The sequence below is a fragment of the Lissotriton vulgaris genome, chromosome 10 (assembly GCF_964263255.1).
Source record: "Lissotriton vulgaris chromosome 10, aLisVul1.2, whole genome shotgun sequence".
Classification (NCBI taxonomy): Eukaryota; Metazoa; Chordata; class Amphibia; order Caudata; family Salamandridae; genus Lissotriton; species Lissotriton vulgaris.
In genome coordinates, this window is record NC_141698.1 from 1,157,461,984 (window position 1) to 1,157,481,430 (window position 19,447).

At 48.3% G+C, this 19,447-nt stretch overlaps 1 protein-coding gene across 2 annotated transcripts in view; it reads left to right on the top strand.

The window, feature by feature from the left end:
* LOC147689507 (NXPE family member 4-like) overlaps positions 1 to 19,447 on the top strand; it is a 361,120-nt gene that overhangs the window by 86,863 nt on the left and 254,810 nt on the right. Inside the window, exon 2 of one of the 2 annotated variants that reach the window (XM_086942264.1) lies at positions 17,898 to 17,998. The exons of the other annotated variant lie outside the window; for it this stretch is intronic. Within the exon in view, the coding sequence (XP_086798390.1) occupies positions 17,903 to 17,998 (96 nt within the window). The 5' untranslated portion in view covers positions 17,898 to 17,902. The remainder of the gene's footprint in view (positions 1 to 17,897; positions 17,999 to 19,447) is intronic. 2 annotated transcript variants of the gene reach the window in all.

Sequence of the window (19,447 nt, forward strand, 5' to 3'; positions counted from 1 at the left end):
GGCGCTGGCGAGGGCGTCACTGGAGGTGGGAGGGGCCCCGGCGGAGCCAAGCCCGGCCCGGAGACAGGCGGAGCAAGACCCGGCCCTTAGCTGGTGGTGCTGCGGCTGAGCAGAGCCCGGCCGTGAAGATTCAAGGTAGCGTTTGTGTACCCCACCTGTTCTCTGTCCTGGCGCTGCCTTTATGCGCCTCCTGGTGCTGGTGAGGGCGTCACTGGTGGTGGGAGGGGCCCCGGCGGAGCCAATCCCAGCCGGGAGACAGGCGGAGCAAGGCCCGGCCCTTAGCTGGTGGTGCTGCGGCGGAGCAGAGCCCGGCCGTGAAGATTCAAGGTAGCGTTTGTGTCCCCCACCTGTTCTCTATCCTGGCGCTCCCTTTATGCGCCTCCTGGCGCTGGTGAGGGCATCACTGGTGGTGGGAGGGGCCCCGCCGGAGCCAAGCCCGGCCGGGAGACAGGCGAAGCAAGGCCGGGCCCTTAGCTGGTGGTGCTGCGGCGGAGCAGAGCCCGGCTGAGGTTCCGTGACAATTGTAAGTGGTGCTTTCGACTCGCCCGAATATGGTCGAGTCTGGTATCTATGAACCGCAAATGACGAGTTTAGTAAGTGTGCGCAGTTTTGCTGTGCTAACTTAAACCGTTCGTTTGTTATGTGGGTTTTTCATCTGTACCCACGGGTTCCATCTTAGATATGGCATCCATTTTGTCTCTTGCCCTCAAGTAGCCAGCGAACGGACGCTGTCCGCTTCGCGACCCTGGGACTCCCAAGATATTTGCGGAAGACACATGTCCTTTGTAAGTGTCTTTATGACGAAGGGGATGTTACTGTACGGCAGATGGCGCCGCTCAAGGCTCATCTTGCCGCACGGACTTATTGTCTCAGCCGTGCATCTCATTAGGCACGTCCCTTTGATGCTCGTATCTCGTGTTTCCCGATACCTCCCCTTTTACACCCTTTCCGATCTCCCCACTGTCTCCGTCTTCCTCTGCACCTGTCTTTGTTCCTATTTCGATCTGTTTACTACCGATTGGAATGCACTAATGTTGGGAAGATGGGTTTTTACAGTTAGGAACCGCCAAATGTTTCCGCAATTATGATCCGGACCTTATGTGTTTTCAAAGTGACCAAAGCGACCCCTCTGGGGGATGATGGTGGGAACCGGGTTGTAAACTTTTGTGTACCATGTTGTCTTATGGGTAAAAACTGTATAAAAGGAGCGATCTACAGAACCAATTTGAAGCAGTCTCCCCAAGTTGCACGTGTGTTGCTTGTCGTGACTTCTGTGTTCCCTGCAGTAAATAAACCTTGAATCTTTGACGTCGAAGGAAGTGTCCCGTGTCTCTGTGATTCGTACGCCGGAGCAGGTTACCCACGAAGGTTTCAGGTGTTGTGCCCTGGCACCGCTGGGTCCTACAGAACCCAGTCCTTCAGTTGGCGCCCAATGTGGGCTGCATCAGTGGTACCGGTCCAAGCCCGACGATCGTGAGGAACTTCGTGTGAAATCTCCGAGGGAAGGTGCACTCCGCTTCATCGATCCAGTTGTCGAAATAAGTGGCCCGAAGACTTTTCCCGCGAAGATTCCCGCCTCCTGACGGCTGCGACGGACTGCTGCCCTGACTGTAGACCTGTTTTGGCGCCTGGCGTAGACCTTGGTATAGCGAGACGATAGACGGGCCTTCCTGGTGACGCCATCGATCTTTGAGTTAAGTATTTGTGGGTCGCTCCCATAGTTCTTGGTTGTTGACACTTTAGCGAGTGTTTTTTTTTTGTTGTTAACGCTGTGTGAGTGTTTTTGTCGGTGACACTTTGCTAGCGTTTTTGTTGTTGTGTTATTTGACGACTGCAGCCGCCAAAAACCGAGGGTTTTGTTCTTTGCTGGGACTTGGTAAATCCCGTAACCCTTGAAGTTTGTGAAACTCGCCTAGTGTGCAAGATGCCTGGTCGCAGTACTTTGTTTAGTTGTTTCAGACCTTGTGGTACGGATTCCCGACTGGAGGACTCGTGTCCGATACCTCCGGTTGGAACTCCCACTTATGACCTGTACAGTAAGCATGGACTAGGCCCAATTACCTTTAACGATTACTGGATTAGATATACAAAGAAGGACGGTGACCTTCGCTGGCCACCTCATGGTAGCTTCGAGGCGCCGATTTTAGATAATCTAGAGATTAAATTGTTCGAACGAAAGTCAAGGCCGGCCATGTTTGATGCCTTTCGGTTGTGGCGCAAAGAAGCCCGACAGAAAGAAATCAGACAGAATAAACGTACTCAGCGAGATAATGTTGCTACCATAGTAAAGAAAGCAGAGCAGTTTCAGCGTGATAAGGAGGATAAGGATAAGGAAGTGTTTGATAGATTACAGCGTATGACTGTAGATAAATGTTATCCCGCTCTGCCTACGGAGTCGGAAAAGAAGGAAGAGCCAGTTGAGGATCCTTTAATGTCTTATCTTATGAAGTCGCCACCTCCCTACGTACAGGGTACCGCAGCTCCTGTGGTTCCCGCCGTACCTATTCTTCCACCTATTCTTCCTGTGCCTGTTCCTCAGCCTGTTCCTCAACCTGTACCTGCTCTTCCGACTGTTCCTGCTCCTTTGCCCGTTTCTATCCCTACTGCTCCTCCGCTTCCACATACTCCTGCTCCCGCTGCTGCTCCTGTTTTGTTAACTCCTGCTGTTGCTACTGTTTCTACTCCTTCACTTGTTAGTCCTGTGTCCTATACTTCTCCCTCTACTCGTTCTCGTAATTCTCCCCTTGCGACTAACTTCTTTCATTCGCTCGGACCTGTTCATGGGTCCGCTGGTACCGATGGTCCTCAGAGACGTAGTCAGCTTCCTGGAAACAGAGAACGCGTTGCGCTATATAATATGGCGATGGGTTGGATGATCAACCCCCTTAGAAATCCGCCACGTGTTGTTCTCGAAACGTTTTGTCAGTTTAATATACCAACCCAAAGATACGTGTTTGATGAAATGTGTAAGTTCCTTCGCGATCAGATATCGGCTGATGCGCCTGACGAGGTGCTGGCCGCTTTGTCTGATCTTCAGCTTCAGTTCTCGAATGGACTGATAGTGGATACTAATGTTCGACGTGCTATTGAGCGGTTGCTATCTCTTCGCCCCGCTCCGATACCTCATGCATTGTTTGTTGAGGATATTGAAAACCAACCAGACGATTCTGGCCAATATCCTATGCGTGAAGTTCCGCCGGTTTGGATACCAGCCAATCCTAATGCTCAACCTCCGACATTGGCGCATTTCCAGAGAATATGGATACATCTCCCATGGAAACGCTCGGAAGTGTTACAGGTGAAGCAATCTTTGCCTGACCCACGCAAGAATCCTACAGGGTATTACAAAGAATTATCACAGCTTGTAGATGCTACGGTAATGAATCTTGCCGATATCGACATGTTGTTCGGCAATGTTGTACCGCAACCGGTATGGGCTAAGATTCGTCATGAAAATCACCCGGCTGAATTAGGTGGTGCTTGGGCTGCCATTGTAGCGGCAGACGCCGGACAAGTAGCTGCTACTAAACCCGACCAGTTGATTCTTGACCTTCCTCAAAGAATTATCACGCTAATGAAAACTCTTATGCCTGCTATGAAGGTGAACTGGGACAAATTGTCAGCCTGTAAGCAGAAGAAAGATGAGAGTGTTTCCGACTTCTTTACGAGGTTCGAGGAAGCATTCATCAACCATAGTGGTCAGGATATGGGCACCGAGGGTGGTCAGAGATTGTTTGTGGATAAATTTGTTTCGAATTTATTGCCCGACTTGAGCAATAAATTGAGAAATTCAGAAAGTGCATGGGCCGTTTCTACTTCTGCTCAGATATTGGCTACGGCACAATATTATGAAAATAGAGAGAAAGAAGAGAACGACCGTGCTGATAAAAAGACGAAAGAGCTCAAAACTAAAGTGTTGTTGCAACAAGCATATCCTCCGCGTACAAATCAGAATGCATCCCAGCAGAATAGGTCGCAATCGCAATCGAATCGATCACAGCCACGTAGTGATTCCTCCTCCCAAAGATCGTCGTTAGGGTACAATCAATGTGCTTATTGCAGACAGGAGGGACACATTAAATTCAATTGCCCCGTTTTGAATGAACGTAATAGTGGCAACTCATCTAGAGGAGGTCGTGGTGGTTCGCAGCAGGCATCACGTGGTAGAGGTCGTGGTACTCAGAATGATCGTTCTGATAACTCCTCTAATAATAATAATTGTTTCGATCAACGTGGATCATCGCAAGGACGATCTGCGCAGTATAATGTAGACGACTATTACGTCGATCAAGGAACTGACGACAGTAATTACTAGGACAGCCAAAGACAAGGAAAGGGAGTGGTATCAGTTCCGGTTGATCAGAGAGGGCCTTACGTCGCAGTTGCTACATCGGGCGTCGTTGAGCCTTTTCTGTTGGACACTGGTGCAGCGAAAAGTTCTATCATGCATTCGAAACTCCCTGGCGCACCTTTGTCTGGCTTAACAAATGTATCCGTTGGATTCTCTGGCGCCCCTGTTAGCAATCCAGTTTCGCGCCCCTTGCCCCTTAAAATTGGGTCACGCGAGCTAGAAGCTCCGTTGATTTTAACTACAGGTTGTGGTGAAAATCTTTTGGGCCTGGATTTGCTTAAACGTTTGTACGCAACTTTGTATTGTTCTCCTACGGGTGTAAAGCTTACGTTAGGAGAGAGGGTTGTCTCTCCTATGTATTTGTCTCTCGATAAGCTTCCACCGGAATTGAGTTCTCTTCCTGCATCTTTGTGGGCAACGGGTCCGAATGACGTGGGCCTACTTGATATCTCCCCTTATGTCGTACAGTTGAAATCTAATGTACGTTTGCCACGTATTCCCTAATATCGTATCTCCCTTGATGGTGAACGGGCATTGTTAGCGATCATTTATGACCTGATCGAGAAAGATGTTATTGAAGAGACTCGGGGAAACGTGTGCAACAGCCCTGTGCTGCCCATTCTTAAACGTACTGATCCTTCGAAACCGCCTGTTTATCGTTTTGTTATCGATTTACGGGAAGTGAATAAAATTGTGGTTCCTCAATTCCCTGTTGTGCCTGACATCACGGCGCTACTGACTCTGATTCCAGCTTCTGCATCGTGGTTTTCGGTGATTGACTTGAAAAATGCGTTTTTCAGCATCCCGATTGCCGAAGAGAGCAGGGACCTTTTCGGTTTCTCTCTCGGTGGACGTAGCTTCCGGTTCAAACGCGCTCCTCAGGGCTACTGTGAAAGTCCATCGATTTACAGTCAAGCCTTGAAGAGTCAACTGGATGCGTTTCGGTTGCCGGTTGGTGCAGCCTTAATCCAATACGTCGATGACTTATTGGTGGCTGCCGATACTCAGGACATTTGCAAAATCGCTACAGTGTCGTTGCTGCAACATCTCTGTGAGTTGAATCACAAGGTGTCACCTACTAAACTCCAATATTGTTGTCAAGAAGTAACCTATCTAGGTCACTTATTGTCAAAGGAGGGAAGGAGATTGACCCCAGAGAGAATTGCAGCGATTGCGCGAATGGCTGTGCCAACAACCCAAAGAGATGTACGTGCCTTTTTAGGTATCACATCGTACTGCAGGCAATGGATTCCTAATTTTTCATTGCTAGTGAAGCCATTGGTGGCTCTTACGTGCAAGGATGTTTCAACTCCTTTACCATGGACGGAAGAATGTCGGAAAAGTTTTTCTGAACTGCGTGATTCATTGTGTTCGGCTCCTGTGTTGGGTACCCCTGACTACAGTAAGCCGTTTACATTATATGTTCACGAGAGGGAAGGTTGTGCTTTGAGTGTCTTGACGCAACCTTTTGGTGGTAAGCAGCGTCCATGCGCATACTTTTCCTCGACCTTGGACCCAGTAGCTAGAGCATTGCCGAGTTGTTTGAGAGCAACTGCGGCAGCTGCGGTCTCCATCCGACAATCAGCAGGATTGGTCATGGATAATATGCTTACGGTGATGGTTCCGCATGCTGTCGATACTCTTTTGAATCGTACGAAAACTCAGCACTTGACGAGTGCGAGGTTGTCTGGGTACGAGTTGACATTACTGGCAAGTCATATTCAGATAAAACGTTGTAATGTTCTGAACCCGGCAACTTTGTTACCAATTAGCGCAGAGTCAGATGAAGTAGCAGAACATGATTGCTACTTGAGGACTGAAGAGGAAACGAAAGGTCGAGTGGACCTTAAAAACACCCCATTGGAAGAACCGGATGGTACTTTGTATGTGGATGGGTCATGTTTTAAGTTGCCGAATGGCGATGTGACTACTGCTTATGCTGTTGTAACATTGAATACTGTTGTTGAGACTGCAAGGTTGAATCAAAATTCTGCCCAAGCTGCAGAATTGATTGCTCTTACTAGAGCATGTGTGTTAGCGAAAGGGAAACGTGTGAATGTGTTTACTGACAGCCAGTACGCGTTTGGAGTCGCTCACAGTTTTGGACGATTGTGGAGAGAGAGAGGTTTCTTGACGTCGCACGGTACGAAGATTCAGCATGGCCAGTTGGTGAATGATCTTTTGGATGCATTGACGCTGCCTAAGCAAGTAGCGATTGTTAAATGTAGTGCGCATCGTAAGGTGACGGATGATGTTGGTCGTGGTAATGCGTTTGCAGACGAGATTGCTAAGGAGACTGCCCGGAACCTTAGCACTCGGATGTATGTGACGAGTTCGGTTAGGTGGCCTACAGAATCGAACATGTGTGAAGATACTATTGAAAGCGTGAAAGAAATTCAGAATGAGGCCACCGAGACTGAAAAGGCGAAGTGGAAAGAAAGTACGGGAAAGTTGGACACGAATGGTTGTTGGATTGATTTGTCGGATCAGAAAAGATGGTTGTTGCCTGATGCGTATGTGCTGGCCGTTGTGACAATGGCACATGGGTTAGCACATATCAGCGTGAAAGGTATTTGTAAGTTGCTGTCTCCCGTATGGAAGAATGATGGTATCACGAAGTGTGCAGAACGTCTGGTGAAGAATTGTATGGTGTGCATGATGTACAATCCTGGCAAAGGAACCCCAACTCCTCCTGGCAGTTTTGCTCCCCCTTCATGTCCCTTTGAGGTGATACAATTGGACTTCATCCATATGGAGCGATGCAATAACCTGAAATACGTTTTAGTCGTGGTTTGCGCATTCTCCCGATGGATCGAGGCCTATCCTCTCAAAGACAATACTGCTTTGTCTACTGCGAAAATCCTACTGAAGGAATATTTTCCTCGGTATGGAATGCCTAGAGTCGTGTGGTCAGATAACGGAAGTGAGTTTGTGGGTAGTGTGATGAAGAGTGTGTGTAAAGGCCTTGGAATTAATCAGAAATTCCATAGCGCCAATCATCCCCAGTCAGCTGGTTTGGTTGAAGGGTACAACGGCACCCTTAAACTAAAGCTAGCGAAGATTCAGGCTACGACTGGTCTTTCGTGGCCTGACGCTTTACCTTTAGCATTACTGTCAACTAGGGCGACTGTACACTCCCGAGTAGGGCTTAGTCCCTATGAAATAGTGTTCGGCCGTCCTGCGAATGTGTGGGGGGTTCCTAGGCCAGGAATGTTTTCTGATCTTGAGTACCCAATGTTGATTGATTATCTACATGACTTGACTGCTAAACTGAGGTTAATTCACCAACAGGTTTACGACGCATTGCCGACGCAGACGGAGGGTCCAGGCCACCAGCTCCAGCCCGGAGACTGGGTGGTGACAAGGAACTTTTCACGCAAAAAAACCTGGACCCGAGGTTCACCGGACCCTACCAAGTGCTCCTGGCCACGAGGACTGCCGTTCGTCTCGAGGGACGTAAGAATTGGGTGCATGCCACGCACACCAAGAGAGTCCCTATTCCTTTGCCGGCAGACCCGTGGGTGAGGAGAGGCTTTGCATCATCAGAAACAGAAACATTGCCGGCGTTTGTGCCTTTTAGCGACGCACAGCCTGTTGGGGAGTCCCCAGCGCAGCAGAAAGACACTGTTGAACAATTGTCATTGAAAAACTCAAGACCAGAACACTCAACTGATCAGCAGGACGCTGTCTCCTCAACGGATCCTTTGTTCGACGAGCAGACACGTTCTGGGAAAACTCGATACTTTTTGCGATCTCGCACTATGGACAAATAAAATATTTTGCTTTGCTGAATTGACGATTGCATTATCCCGTTTTCCGTGATCAGTTCTGAACATTTGTATTATTGTAATTATTTTTGTATGTATATATATTGAGCTTCATTCCATATACTTTTTGTTTTTACAGCTGAGAGACTTTGTTTTTGCATATATACGTATTGTACATTGAAGGCCGTAGGGCCGCGCGCGTACTTCCTTCTGGATAGTAGGTCTTGACACTAGGTTAAAGGCCGTCGGTTCCTGGGAACTCCTAGGGATTGACCATTGCTACACAGAACGAAGTGCGTCAAGAAACGTTGCGGACGGTCGTAGGGAATGGCATTCTCGAAGCTGAATGATTTGGAGGGAGCTCATGTTCATCGATTCAAGCTGCAGCAACTCAGTCGTACCAAATGTTTTATATTCCAACTGTTTGTATTGTTTTTGACTGCTTCTGCACTTTTGGCGGGTGGGGTGTATTACACGATGTCTTACTTCTTACCTTCTGCTATACCTACTCCTACTTCTGACCCTAATCTTACCTCTACTGTTTCTCCTCATTCCTTTCATATGTTACCGGAACACGAGCAGGCTAGACGTGTAGAATTCCGCAACAATTCCTTTATTCAGCTCCTTCATCAGCATCAGTTAGTGGTTAACACTACTAATTGTTGGGTGTGTGGGTTGATGCCACATACTACGGATAAGGGAATTCCATATCTGGTGTTACCGTATAGTTCCCAAGGGTCAGCTCGAGCATTTCAAACAATGTTTCGAAGCGCACTGGGTTTCCACCCCATTCGAGAACCACGTTCCCCCTACTCTGGTCCTACCTCGTATCAAAAACCTTTGTCGATAGCAATAGAGGATTTAGATAGTGATATCTATGATCCTTCGCTTATTCCTGAAGAAGAGATACAAGCCTATAGGGTCCTAAGTAGAGGTGAATATAGTGTGTTCACTAGCGAGAAGCAGCTTAAAAGCTCGCCTCCGATATGGGTCGTACCCCACACTGGTAATTTTTGTCTCATGGGTCGTGGTCGAAGATCACAAGCCCGACTTGGAGCAAGTGCTTGCACTGAAAATTACATTCTGCCAATGTTCTCGTCCCCTGTGTTTCTGGCTGCCAAGGGTACATACTTTATCTGCTATGATCGTGCATATGCATGGTTGCCCGCTGACTTCATGGGCTCATGTTTCATTGCAAATCTGTTGCCGCCGACGTTCACTGTAGATGCCGATTATCACAAGACTAGAGTTGTGAGAGGCGTAATTAGCGAAGAGGACACTGCCGGTCAAGAGGCAGGAGACTTTTTCAAGGGTTTCCTCCCGTTTTGGGGACCTATGGTTAATAGTAGGAACCTGAGACAGTTGACTCGAGTGGTGGAATCGACAGCTAATATTACTGCCAGTGCCCTTGGTAATATCACCACTGAACTTCAGGCGGAGAGACTTATGACGTTGCAAAACCGTATGGTTTTAGATGTCATCTTAGCAGATCGAGGTGGGGTATGTAAGGTAATCCATTCGAGCTGCTGCATTTTTATTCCAGATAATGCTCCTACCGTTTATCAAGCCATCTCGAGGTTGCATAAGATCTCCGAATCCATACACGTGGATGTAGGGGATTGGACGCTACTTGGATGGTTTTGGGGCCTGATGTCGACTTGGGGTTGGAAGATTCTGATGGTCATCGGAGTTGTTGTGGTGTTCCTGTTCACGTGTTGTCTTTGTGTGCAGTGTGGTCCTGCCTTATGTGGCCTCTGTGCTACAACGTGTATGAGACAACCACCTGTTACCAAAGGAGCTCAGATGGACAGAGCTATGCTACAGCAACACCTCGATGGTCTGATGAATATCGAGTATGATTCCGACTAGTGCTTGCCTACATGAGGGCAAAAGGAGCGTCTGAGGTTCCGTGACAATTGTAAGTGGTGCTTTCGACTCGCACGAATATGGTCGAGTCTGGTATCTATGAACCGCAAATGACGAGTTTAGTAAGTGTGCGCAGTTTCGCTGTGCTAACTTAAACCGTTCGTTTGTTATGTGGGTTTTTCATCTGTACCCACGGGTTCCATCTTAGATATGGCATCCATTTTGTCTCTTGCCCTCAAGTAGCCAGCGAACGGACGCTGTCCGCTTCGCGACCCTGGGACTCCCAAGATATTTGCGGAAGACACATGTCCTTTGTAAGTGTCTTTATGACGAAGGAGATGTTACTGTAAGGCAGATGGCGCCGCTCAAGGCTCATCTTGCCGCACGGACTTATTGTCTCAGCCGTGCATCTCATTAGGCACGTCCCTTTGATGCTCGTATCTCGTGTTTCCCGATACCTCCCCTTTTACACCCTTTCCGATCTCCCCACTGTCTCCGTCTTCCTCTGCACCTGTCTTTGTTCCTATTTCGATCTGTTTACTACCGATTGGAATGCACTAATGTTGGGAAGATGGGTTTTTACAGTTGGGAACCGCCAAATGTTTCCGCAATTATGATCCGGACCTTATGTGTTTTCAAAGTGACCAAAGCGACCCCTCTGGGGGATGATGGTGGGAACCGGGTTGTAAACTTTTGTGTACCATGTTGTCTTATGGGTAAAAACTGTATAAAAGGAGCGATCTACAGAACCAATTTGAAGCAGTCTCCCCAAGTTGCACGTGTGTTGCTTGTCGTGACTTCTGTGTTCCCTGCAGTAAATAAACCTTGAATCTTTGACGTCGAAGGAAGTGTCCCGTGTCTCTGTGATTCGTACGCCGGAGCAGGTTACCCACGAAGGTTTCAGGTGTTGTGCCCTGGCACCGCTGGGTCCTACAGAACCCAGTCCTTCACGGCCGTGAAGATTCAAGGTAGCGTTTGTGTCCCCCACCTGTTCTCTGTCCTGGCGCTGCCTTTATGCGCCTCCTGGCGCTGGTGAGGGCGTCACTGGTGGTGGGAGGGGCCCCGGCGGAGCCAAGCCCGGCCGGGAGACAGGCGGAGCAAGGCCCGGCCCTTAGCTGGTGGTGCTGCGGCGGAGCAGAGCCCGGCCGTGAAGATTCAAGGTAGCGTTTGTGTCCCCCAGGAGCAGGAGTTAAAAGCAAACGTGTCTCAAAAACAGTGCACAACCACACCTTTGGTTATACACTTTTTCCTAACAACATTGTGTGATTAATGAAACAATGATGCCATGTTTTTCAGTCATTAAATAGATACCACAACACAGCACAATTTAATAAAAAGAACAATAAGGGAGAATCACACTTTTTCTTAACTTGTTGCTGTCATCACAACATGTAAACAGTAATTAACATGCTGTGATTGCTGCTGCAGGCGTAGATAGTTTTCTTCACTTTTAATGCGAACTGAGCAAATGGAAGGTATGTATGGAGCTAGTAGAGGCAGAGTTTAGGTGAACCAGGTAACAAGAGCATTTACTGGTGTCCAGTCCAGCCAACAGACGACGGGCATTGCAGAACTCCTTGTCTTCAGGATCGCGAGACGCCAAAAGTAAAAGTTGCCGCACTTGCCCCTAAGGACTCATCAGTTAATAAAAACAAGCATTGGCATAGCCAAAAATTCTCTCTTTTGGGACCTTATAAGTGTTTAGTTATCCAGAACAATATACTTGGTGAAACAACATTGTGTTGCATGGCTAAACACTTATAAGATCCCAAAGGCGAGACCTATTGGCTATGCCAATGCTTGTTTTGAGAGAGTGGCTCGTACAGGTATGCCACTGTGAGGTAGACATGCTGAAGTGCTTTTACAGGAGCCCCTCTGACATTGCGCCTCTTCAAAATGTGTCTTGGGTCTGGTGTAATACTTCTAGCCCCTAATCCCGTCTTTTTGCACACAATGCATCCTTAAATGTCCCATGTACAGCCGGGGTTGACACTCCTATTACCCCTGCCCTCCAGTGACAATTTACCTGTCACAGGTGGTGGTGGACCTGGTCATGGTGGACCTGGTGATGGTGGACCTGGTGGTGGTGGACGTTGTGGTTGTGCTGGTAGTTGATGTGGTGGTGGATGTGGTACTGGTGGACATGGTGGTGGTGGTGGACGTTGTGGTGGTGGACATGGTGGTGGTAGACGTAGTTGTGGTGGACATGGTGGTGGTGGTGGTGGAGGTGGTGTTGGTGGACGTGGTGGTAGAGGTGGTGGTGGTGGAGGATGTGGTGGGGGTGGACGTGGTGGTGGTGGACATGATGGTGGTGGACATGGTGGTGGTGGACGTGGTGGTGGTGGATGCGATGGTGGTGGTGGACCTGGTGGTGGTGGACCTGGTGGTGGTGGACATGGTGGTGGTGGACCTGGAGGAGGTGGACGTGGTGGTGGTGCACGTGGTGGTGGAAGTGGTGGTGGTGGTGGACGTGGTGGTGGTTTACATGGTGGTGGTGGTCGACGTGGTGGTCGACGTGGTGGTGGATGTGGTGGTGGTGGTGGTGAGACATCCCAGGCCATGAGACACACCAGGCCACAATAAACTGGTATAGCATTGACCGAGGTGGGAGAAGGGGCCCAGTGAGATACCCCAGGCCATGAGACACCCCACACCATTAGACACCCCAGGCCATGAGGCACCCCAGGCCATGAGACACCCCAGGCCATGAGACATCCCATGCTATGTGACACCCCAGGCCATGAGACATCCCAGGCCCTGAGACACCCCAGGCCATGAGACATCCCAGGCCACAGTAAACTGGAAGAGCATTGACCGAGGTGGGAGAGGAGACACAGTGAGACACACTAGGCCACAACCAAGGTGGGAGAGGAGGCACAGTGATGTGGTGGTGGGCCTCAGCAAGGCCTACCAGTGCTAGGGGTTCGCCCTTCTCTGCACAAAGTCCTCAGACCAATAGGATAGAAGTTGGCACGGAAACTGGAATATAAAGCAAAGCTTTTATTAACCTCATGAGGTGGAACTACATTCACACAACACCCTTCGGTAATGTATGAAGTAGCACACAGGACAGAAGGAGCTTGGTCCTTTTATACCCACACAGGGGCTCAAAAGAAGGCGGTACGAGTACAAGAAGAAGGTTTTAGGTACATATAAGGTCATACAGAAAATGCACAGTCAATATATGGGAGGAGTTAGCAGTGGCTAATTCTAGCAAACACATCCTGACATGTACAGACTAGTAACAGCTGCATGGACAGCTGCAAGCTCAACTGTGCATGTGCAAAGTAGAAGAAGCTAAATATAGTTTGTTCCTAGACAGAATACAAGAGCAAACAACAGTAAGGAAGGACAGAGCACATGGTGAGCATGTGGCAGCACATGGCAGACAAGATGGCTGCCGGAAAACAAGATGGCTTCAGCTGATGCTAACCGTGATCGCTGCCAAATTACAACAGTGAGACATCCCAGGCCTCAATAAACTGGAACAGCATTGACCGAGGTGGGAGAGGAGGCACAGTGAGACACCCTAGGTCAAGATAAACTGGAACAGCATTGGCCGAGGTGGGAGAGGAGGCACCGTGAGACACCCCAAGCCACAACACACTGGAATAGCATTCACAGAGGTGGGAGAGGAGGCACCGTGAGACACCCTAGGTCAAAATAAACTGGAACAGCATTGACCGAGGTGGGAGAGGAGGCACAGTGAGACACCCTAGGTCAAGATAAACTGGAATAGCATTGACCGAGGTGGGAGAGGAGACACCGTGAGACACCCTAGGTCAAGATAAACTGGAACAGCATTGGCCGAGGTGGGAGAGGAGGCACAGTGAGACACCCTAGGTCAAGATAAACTGGAACAGCATTGGCCGAGGTGGGAGAGGAGGCACCGTGAGACACCCCAAGCCACAACACACTGGAATAGCATTCACAGAGGTGGGAGAGGAGGCACCGTGAGACACCCTAGGTCAAAATAAACTGGAACAGCATTGACCGAGGTGGGAGAGGAGGCACAGTGAGACACCCCAAGCCACAACACACTGGAATAGCCTTGACCGAGGTGGGAGAGGAGCCACCGTGAGACACCCTAGGTCAAGATAAACTGGAACAGCATTGGCCGAGGTGGGAGAGGAGGCACAGTGAGACACCCTAGGTCAAGATAAACTGGAATAGCATTGACCGAGGTGGGAGAGGAGACACGGTGAGACACCACAGGCCACAATAAACTGGAATATATGTTGTGCTGCAGTTTACTTAAAGCCAACAAAAGGGCACAGTCCAACCAGTTTGCACAGGAAATACATCTGATGTTCTGCAGCAGCAGTGTGACCCTGCCCAAGCATTCTCTATGTCATCTTGGCGTTCGCCTCTCAACTCACCTCACCCTCTTCAGTGGGAGGAAATCAAATAAATCACATTGATTTCCTCTTGCGACCATCAGCAGCCCTCTTCAAACGTCCCATGCCAGCCAGACACCCAGCTTTCATAAGTCCTTCTATTAATTTTTTTCTAGCAGCACACACTTAAGAAGTACTGGCACCTATGAAGCTGTCAAAATTTCAGTTTGATACTGTGTGGAATTTGCATGTTTTGGGGGGGTGTGCATGACATTTCATTGCATTATGAATTTGAGGGACAATATATGACAAGCAGGCTGAAACAGTCGAGTCCATGCACTGAGGACGGGTACGTTTTAGATATTACCCACTTTTTCCTCAATGTAATTGTGTGGGTTCCGTCTTAAAAAAATTACAAAATTCCTGATGCATTCATGCAAAGTCACTAACCTAAACCATTGCTTAATTGCTGTTGTTTTGTCGCATGCATGCAGGTCCACCTGTATCACAATACATTGGCAGCCCTTTTTTATCTTACCTTTACAGCAGGGTCAGGGGTAATGTTAGATTGATAAAATAAAAAGGCATTGGCAAAGCCAAAATATTGTCACTGACCTGTTAAAAGGAGACCTATTGGCTTTGCCAATGCTTGTTTTAGTACAGCAGTTGTGACCCATTAGTTTTAAAAAAAAAACATTTAGGGATACTCTACACAGCATTGACATTCTTCTGATGTATTTTCATTTTACACTTTTTTCTTTCAGTTTATATTTCAAAGGGCTCATATACCTGATCTAATGTGTGTCCTAAAGTTTTTAGGAGCAAGGGCTGTAAAATACTGGTCACTTCAAAGTTTTTCACATAGTGACCTAAACTTAAACAAAGACAGAAGTAAACAAATATATTATAGATTCACCTGGAAGAATGTTGGTAAGAAACCGGTTGCAGCCGGTGTGCTGGACGAGCAGCGAGGTGGGCGGGGGGATCAGGGGGACATAGGGGTCGCTGGGGGAAGGGAAATAAAAAAAGTAATTAAAAAAAAAAATGTACCTGCAGCTGGCCGTATCGCGCTCTTCTGCTCTGCTTCTCGAGGCAACACAAGCTCCCAGAGTGCCCTGCGTCCAATCCTCATTTAAACAACAAAGGAGTGACTCAAACAGTCAGACATAACAGGATGAGACGTAGAAAAAGCACGTGAGTGTGTAAAAGGAAAAAGAATCACAGTGATTTTTATAAAACCCTCACTCACCCAACTATTGGGTGACATGCTTCATCATCGGGTTGTTCACCGGGTATGCCAAGTGCATGCCCGGTGTGCTACTACACCTGCAACTGCAGTGGAGCTGGTTACTAGAATAAAGCAGTGCAAAAAGTGATAGTGAATTTAAAGTGTCAGAATAAAAAAGTGCGCGTTCCAACCTATACTTAATTTTAATAAAGGTTGAAGCATGCACGATGTTAAAAAAGTTTGGCGGACAGGCTTGACAATAAATTTGAGTCAAACAGTCCTGATTTTTGGTTCATATGGTCGACATGTTTCTGCTCGTGGCGGCCTCTTTAGCCGAGCTTTCTTCAGGACCAAACTGTGACACTGGGCGGTATACACACGCTAAGGCGTACCCTGACCTCAGTGTACTAGAAAAAGAAAGGACTCACGGTTATTTACCGGATTACCCAGGTATTTCCAGGATGTTGTAATCTGTGGAATAAAGACAGAGAAACAGAGCCAAACATATGATCATAGACATGAAAAACGCATGGGTTCCTTTATCCACCACAAGTTATTTTATAACACACCACCGGTTTATGTGCTCTTCAAGAGTTTATTTCTCTCTTTTTTTAAAAATTATTTCGAATGGGGTTAATTTGTATATTTTGGTCGGGTTACAGAAGGGAGTTCCCTCTTCACTCTCACAAACAAACCACTTTGGAGGGCGTCAAAAGATGCGCCTACAACTGTGTTTATATAATTAGTTCAACACAGTGTAATTTAATAAAGTATCACGATCACCACATTCGGTTTTCAAGGAAACCGACCTATGAAGTGAAGATAATTGTGCTTTCACGTAATTACAAACAGCTTCTTTTTTCCTTCCTCCGCGTAATTCCCCCAGGTCCTTTGTGCGAGTATTGTGGTTTTAATTTGCTGACAGTTTTTAGATTTGCACAATTCCTTGAAAACCGAATGTGGTGATCGTGATACTTTATTAAATTACACTGTGTTGAACTAATTATATAAACACAGTTGTAGGCGCATCTTTTGACGCCCTCCAAAGTGGTTTGTTTGTGAGAGTGAAGAGGGAACTCCCTTCTGTAACCCGACCAAAATATACAAATTAACCCCATTCGAAATAATTTTTTAAAAAAGAGAGAAATAAACTCTTGAAGAGCACATAAACCGGTGGTGTGTTATAAAATAACTTGTGGTGGATAAAGGAACCCATGCATTTTTCATGTCTATGATCATATGTTTGGCTCTGTTTCTCTGTCTTTATTCCACAGATTACAACATCCTGGAAATACCAGGGTAATCCGGTAAATAACCGTGAGTCCTTTCTTTTTCTAGTACACTGAGGTCAGGGTACGCCTTAGCGTGTGTATACCGCCCAGTGTCACAGTTTGGTCCTGAAGAAAGCTCGGCTAAAGAGGCCGCCACGAGCAGAAACATGTCGACCATATGAACCAAAAATCAGGACTGTTTGACTCAAATTTATTGTCAAGCCTGTCCGCCAAACTTTTTTAACATCGTGCATGCTTCAACCTTTATTAAAATTAAGTATAGGTTGGAACGCGCACTTTTTTATTCTGACACTTTAAATTCACTATCACTTTTTGCACTGCTTTATTCTAGTAACCAGCTCCACTGCAGTTGCAGGTGTAGTAGCACACCGGGCATGCACTTGGCATACCCGGTGAACAACCCGATGATGAAGCATGTCACCCAATAGTTGGGTGAGTGAGGGTTTTATAAAAATCACTGTGATTCTTTTTCCTTTTACACACTCACATGCTTTTTCTACGTCTCATCCTGTTATGTCTGACTGTTTGAGTCACTCCTTTGTTGTTTAAATGATATTTTGACTGGGGTATAGGAGTGTCCCTGAACCCTTCCTCTCCTGTTGTTTCTACATACTGCGTCCAATCCTCACACATGAGAGCAGCGTCAGGATTGGCCTGAGCGCCCCACTATTTGCGCTCCAGACTGGGAGTCGGTGCTTGCTCTCTCCATCCCAGCGTCATTGTTGTGCTGGAGCGAGCGTTCACTGTCTAAGACAGCCGGCCAAACCGTCATGCGCAGTGAGGGGAGAGCACGTACCACTCCCCTTAGTGTCCGTCACCTACGGCCCCGCCCCCAAGAATCGGCAGGAAGGAAACATAAAATGAGTGTTTATTATCGTTTTATTTTATTTTCCTGCTGATTTTGGGAGGGAGACGCTTCGCCGCCACAGCGGAGGAGCCGCCGCTGTAAGAAACTAAATGCACCGGCCCTGCTATTTGAGTAGAATTAGAAAGCTTATTCCAGATCTCATCTTCCGGCTTTTATTTTATTGTTCCCTTCTGTTTTGTCGCCCACAGAGAACATGATGGCAATGACCACAAGCTTTAAGAGGTGCCTGCTCTTCGCAGTTGTTGTCATTTTTACTCTCACTTTCTGTGTTCAGCGGGGACTTCCGAAGGTAAGTGGCTGCAGTCAAAGGGGGCGTAGGTACGTACTGCTGGTGTGGCTGCTGGGCAGAGGTATGTCTGTGCAGAGCGGTGATGTGCAGGGGGAGGGAGTGAACTTACCTGGACGTTTACTTCCTCATTTGACCTTTCCTGTCCCGCCTCCTCAGGGGTGGGGCCAGCATTGCCCGAGTGGGGGTAAGTTATATAAAACATCCTGATGCCGTTGAGACGGTGCCTGGCGGGCACAATCATGAGGAGGTGGTGCATAAGTGGTGCCCAATGGCATATGTAAGCACTATGGTCTTGTCGCACAGTCCGGCACAGCAAGTCACCTGGGGCGCTGCACTGCATGACAGGGAGAAGGCAGGAACGCGCCGTATTTAAGGCAATGCAGGGCAGCGGTCCTTTCCTTGCACTGGTGCCGTTTCAGCAGCCTAGTGCCAAAGTAGGCACTCTTGCACCATGGTACAAGGGTGTCTGTGTTGCTGGCAGGATTGTTTTGGTGCAGGACGGGGCAGTGTCCTGCACAAAAACAATCCTAAGACGTGTGTTCCTCTTTCCATATGTGCTGCAGAATGCAGCGTACATAGGAAGAGGGAGAAACAAGGAGAAATAATCATGTTTCTCCTCGTTACGCCTCACCTCGGGAGGCGTATGAATTTGATGCTTCCCCAGATCTGGGGTAGCAGCAAATTCCATTGGTGTCGTGAGGGGAACCCCACTGCAACGCCCCTGGAAGCCCCTCAGGCACAGAGTGTGAGTACGCAGCGATGTGCACTGTGTGGCCGTACTCATGATTTATGAGGGCGCAGCGATGTGCACTGTGTGGCCGTACTCATGATTTATGAGGGCCCTCAGGCACAGAGTGTGAGCACGCAGCGATGTGCACTGTGTGGCCGTACTCATGATTTATGAGGGCCCTCAGGCACAGAGTGTGAGCACGCAGCGATGTGCACTGTGTGGCCGTACTCATGATTTATGAGGGCCCTCAGGCACAGAGTGAGAGCACGCAGCGATGTGCACTGTGTGGCCGTACTCATGATTCATGAGGGCCCTCAGGCACAGAGTGAGAGCACGCAGCGCTGTGCACTGTGTGGCCGTACTCATGGTTTATGAGGGTCCTCAGGCACAGAGTGTGAGCACGCAGCGATGTACACTGTGTGGCCGTACTCATGGTTTATGAGGGCCCTCAGGCACAGAGTGAGAGCACGCACCGATGCGCACTGTGTGGCCCTACTCATGATTTATGAGGGCCCTCAGGCACAGAGTGAGAGCACCCACCGATGCGCACTGTGTGGCCGTACTCATGATTTATGAGGGCCCTCAGGCACAGAGTGTGAGCACGCAGCGATGTGCACTGTGTGGCCGTACTCATGATTCATGAGGGCCCTCAGGCACAGAGTGTGAGCACGCAGCGATGCGCACTGTGTGGCCGTACTCATGGTTTATGAGGGCCCTCA